Source organism: Cynoglossus semilaevis, chromosome 8, assembly GCF_000523025.1.
Source record: "Cynoglossus semilaevis isolate Cse_v1.0 chromosome 8, Cse_v1.0, whole genome shotgun sequence".
Taxonomy (NCBI): Eukaryota; Metazoa; Chordata; class Actinopteri; order Pleuronectiformes; family Cynoglossidae; genus Cynoglossus; species Cynoglossus semilaevis.
The window spans coordinates 27,202,776-27,207,201 of NC_024314.1; the positions used below are offsets into that span (position 1 = coordinate 27,202,776).

A 4,426-nucleotide genomic window follows, 5' to 3' on the forward strand; every position below is an offset into this window, starting at 1 on the left:
CAGTCGTTCATTAACAGCAGCTTACACAATGCCACTGTTTGTACGGGGATCACCGGAAAACGATACGTGTGTGTTCAGTGTTCTTAGTCTGTTCCTTTTAAGTGTGTGTGTGTGAGCGTGTGTGTGTGTGTGTGTGTTTTACCGAGGATCTTGCTGATGTTGGAGTTGTGCATGTCGGGGAAGGCCTGGAGAATCTTTCTCCTTTCATCCTTGGCCCAGACCATGAAGGCGTTCATCGGCCGTTTAATGTGCGGCTCGGCGGGGGAGGGGGGGATGAGGGGGAGGTTGAAGGGGGAAAGTTTGGAGAAGCACATTAGCAGAGGCAGACGAAGAAGAAGAAAAAGACAAAAACAAAAATAACACACGAACATTTGAAATTGTGAAAAAATATATTCCTGCAATTCAATTTTAAATTGAGTTTTAAAAACAGAGAGAAAATGTTCTGTAAATCATTTGTTCCTGGGACAAGAATAACATTTTATACATTTAATTTAAAATAAAAAACAAATCTAAAATGAATAATTTTAATAAGCAGATAATGAACAATGAGTCTTTGTTAAAGATTCTTTATCAGAAGGTCGTAGTTTGAAAACATGATTTTTATTTATTCAGTTTTCTTTAATTTGTTTCTATTATTAAAAAAAAAAGAAAAAGTCAAATCAAAACCAATCAAGACAAATTAACCCCTCGTTAGAACTGAACTGTGTGTTTGTGTGTGTGTTGGTTTAGATCCAGTTGTGGGGATTTTTTAACTGAATGTGAAGGTGTTTTAAATTTTAGGTTCAGTTAGGATTAAAATTAGGGTCAGGTTAGAAATAGATTAGAGATGAGGATTATGATGTCACTAATGCGTAAGTTTAAGGTCAGAGGTCAGGGGAGGCATAATATCTCGCGTCTCTATAATCACAAATAAACCTGCACATGTGTGTGCGGACGTGTGTGTGTGTGTGTGTGTTTACCGTCAGACTCCCCGCTCATGGTGAAGTCCAGCATGGCGTGGTTGAACTTGTCTTCCGCCTGCTGCTTCAGCTGTTGACTCAGACTCTCCAGCGCAGCCTTGTCCTGAACAACACAAACAGTCCACGCTCAGTCGTCGGTGACTCACCCAGACCGAACCAGAGACGCGGTGATGCCACCGTCCGTCTCCCCTCCCTCCCTCCCTCCATCTGCCCCCGAAGCCTTTTTTTTTTTTTTGGTCTCTGTGTTTCATAAGTTTCTTTTTAAACACATTTCGCGACGGGAATCGAACCCCCACACAGTCCGGGGGGTCTGGGCCTGACCCCGCAGCACCAGTGGCCGTTCACGCTGCCGTTACTAAAGGAAATCAAACCAACAACAGCAGTAGTTGTTTGTTTGTCTTCTGTGGAAACGTTAATGCCAACATCAGATTAAGTGTGTGTGTGTGTTTGTGTGTTTGTGTGTGTGTGTGTGTGTGTTTGCATTTACTGGAACGTCACACTCACTCTGTTGTATGTGTTTATTGGGTTAAACGCGAGTGTATGTGTGTATCTGTGTGTGTGTGAGCGTGCAGCGACTCCTGGCAGCCACCTGTGGGAGCAGTGAGCCGCCGCTTGCCTTCTCTCTTGCGGAGGCCCCAGAGGGTCGACGCATTACCGAGAGAATGAGCGCGCGAGAGAACGAGAGAGAGAGATAGAAGGCGAGCGGCGGCAGAGAGGACGAGAGCGAGGGCCACGCCGCACGGCCCCCTGGGTATTTATTACAACCAATAAAAGGCTGATTTACTGAGCATTTACATGCTGAATGCAAACAGCCGGCGCACTCTGCGCTAGGAACCTGGCCGCAGATGAACGCTCGCACCAACGCACACGCAGTCACACACACGCAGTCACACACACACACACACGCGCGCTGCAGCGTTTTACAGTTTAATTATATGATTTGGAGCAGTAGCCAAAAACACCGGCGTCTTCCTGCGAAAAAAACATCCAAAAAACGCTGGGGCTCCATTTGTACCTGACCCTCACGGGCCTGGGTGGCTGGATGGAGAGGGGGCTGATGGGTAATCGGACGCAGTCCCTGTGTTTTTCCTGTCCAGCAGAGTTTGATTGTTAACCAGAGATCGTTTTCTCTCCAGGATTAAAATAAATGTGGATGAAACAGAGGAGAGGAGGCGGAAACACACGCAGAGGACAAACATTCACTGGGTTTTTGTGTAATTTTTAAATTTAAAAAACTGAGAACTGATTCTTCTGTTAAAATGACTGGGTTAAACCGTTTATTAGGTGTGTGAGAAAGAATCGATTCACTGAAATATCGCGATATTTTGTTTCTCAATACTGTATCGATTTTTTTTTCTCACCAATTCCCAGTCCAATATTCCTGGTGTTGGTACATGTTTTTTTTCTTTTCTTTCTTCTCTAGTGATTCCAAATGTAGATCCCTCTGTTTCAGTGTTAGGAACTGATGTTCAGATGGTGAAAAAAAAAAACAAACCCTCAATCTGTCGTCGCGCCTAAAATATCGCAGGATATTGCAAAATATCGTTGCCTCTGTATTGCCAGATTATCGCCAACACACACCACTAACGTTTGAGACGTACGACCGCCGTCGCACTGATGGAATAAGGCTATCGCCAACACACACCACTAACGTTTGCGACGTACGACCGCCGTCGCGCTGACGGAATAAGGCAAAAAAAAAAAAAACAAATGTCAGTTTTAGATTTTAGGGTTAAATGAGATGATTCTGTGCGTGTGAGTGTGTGTGTGTGTGTCAGTGTCACAGACACAGATGAACAGGAAGACAAAGTGGATGACAGGCCTCGTCTGACATTAAGCCCCAGCAGTGAACACGAGAAAAGTGGATTGAATGGTTGTCACAGGATCCAAGACACGAAGACACGAAGCGACAAACTAATCCTGTGAGTGTGGATGACAGCGAGGCAGCCACGCTGCAGACGGCGCGCGGCTCAGGGAGCGTGAAAACGGTCGAGTCGTGGGGGAGCGTGTGCCGTCGCAGCATCTGAAACTTATCTCTTCAAATTATAAAAAAAAAAAAAAAAAAGGGCAAATGGGTGGCAAAAAAAAGTAAAATGTGTAAATAATGGCCAAAAATATATACAAATATTTTTTAAACTGTCATAAAGCAGGTCACTAATAAAATTAATTATTTTTTATTCAATAAGTAATTTATCTCTGTAACTGCAGTAAAAAAATAAACCTGATTTATTGCAGTAAAATGTGTGTGTGTGAGAGAGAGAGAGAGAGAGAGAGAGAGACTCCATACGTGTTTATCAAATAAACACAATTTAGCAGCAACGCAGACAAGTCACTTCACAAACGTGTAGCCCCGCAATCTTTCCTCACAGACAAATATATATATATATTTGTATTTCTATGAAAATTAGTAAAATATTTTCTGCTGAAAAATTACCTTAGAAGGTCAAGAAAATATATTTATATAGCTGCATATTTGCATATATATATATATATATATATGTATGGTTGATATATGGTTCATATATAAATACATTTTTACAAAATATATGTAGATATATGTATATTTATAACAAATATATATATAAATATACCTGTGAATTTGTATATATGTGTATATATTTCATGTGTATTTACATGTAAATATATATATAGATGTTTTTTGTATATATGTATAATCACATATATACACAAACATATATAGACATATAACAAATACATATCATATTTCATACTAATCAATTACGTGATTTAATCCCTAATTATTATTTTATTTTATACTGAACAAATATGAAACTCTATTCCCAGCCTTGACGTAAACCTGACGAGAACCTGTGGTCGTCTACCTCATTGTTTCCCAAAGACTGGGTCGCGACCCTCAGGTGGGTCGCAAGAGTTTTTTTTTTTCTTGGGGTCGTCTCATGTTCCCCAGGAGTTTACGAATAACGTCTTTTGATTTGAGTCGTGAAGATTTGTGACTTTTGAAAATACGAGTCCCCAGAAAACTTTTTTTTTTTTTTGGAGAAACTGTGCTCTACCTTGTCTGTGCGTCCGTTGTTGAGACTCAGGTTGCTGACGGCGGCCACCTTGGCGTCCAGGACCTGCTGCTCTCTCTTTAGCTGCTCCTTCATCTGCCGGGCCTCGGCGAAGGCCTTGGTCACCGCCTCGTGGTCGTTGAGATAGGCCGTCGAGGACAGTGACGATAACAAGTCTGCTGAGACAGAGGAGAGAGTCGGGGGGGGGATGCGGGGGGGGAGAGCGGAGGAGCGTTAGAACCAGACGCTAACGTTGGTTTAGCACTTCAGCTGTTGGTGATAAAAAAATGTTAGAAAGAAGCGAGACGTTTCCCCTGATCGGTGCTTTAATTAGACGTCTGATTGAACGGCCTGTGTGTGTATGTGTGTGTCCAGGTGTGTGTGTGTGTGGACAAGAGCGGGCAAACAATATTTTCCTCTGGAATAACCCCCCCC

At 42.5% G+C, this 4,426-nt stretch overlaps 1 protein-coding gene across 1 annotated transcript in view; it reads right to left on the reverse strand.

The window, feature by feature from the left end:
* Nucleotides 1–4,426, reverse strand: part of sox5 (SRY-box transcription factor 5) — a 78,361-nt gene that overhangs the window by 2,195 nt on the left and 71,740 nt on the right. The window contains exons 11-13 of the mRNA XM_025057277.1: nt 3,995–4,170; nt 916–1,062; nt 143–254 (exon numbers count right to left, since the gene is read on the reverse strand). Coding sequence (XP_024913045.1) covers nt 143–254; nt 916–1,062; nt 3,995–4,170 — 435 coding nt within the window. The remainder of the gene's footprint in view (nt 1–142; nt 255–915; nt 1,063–3,994; nt 4,171–4,426) is intronic.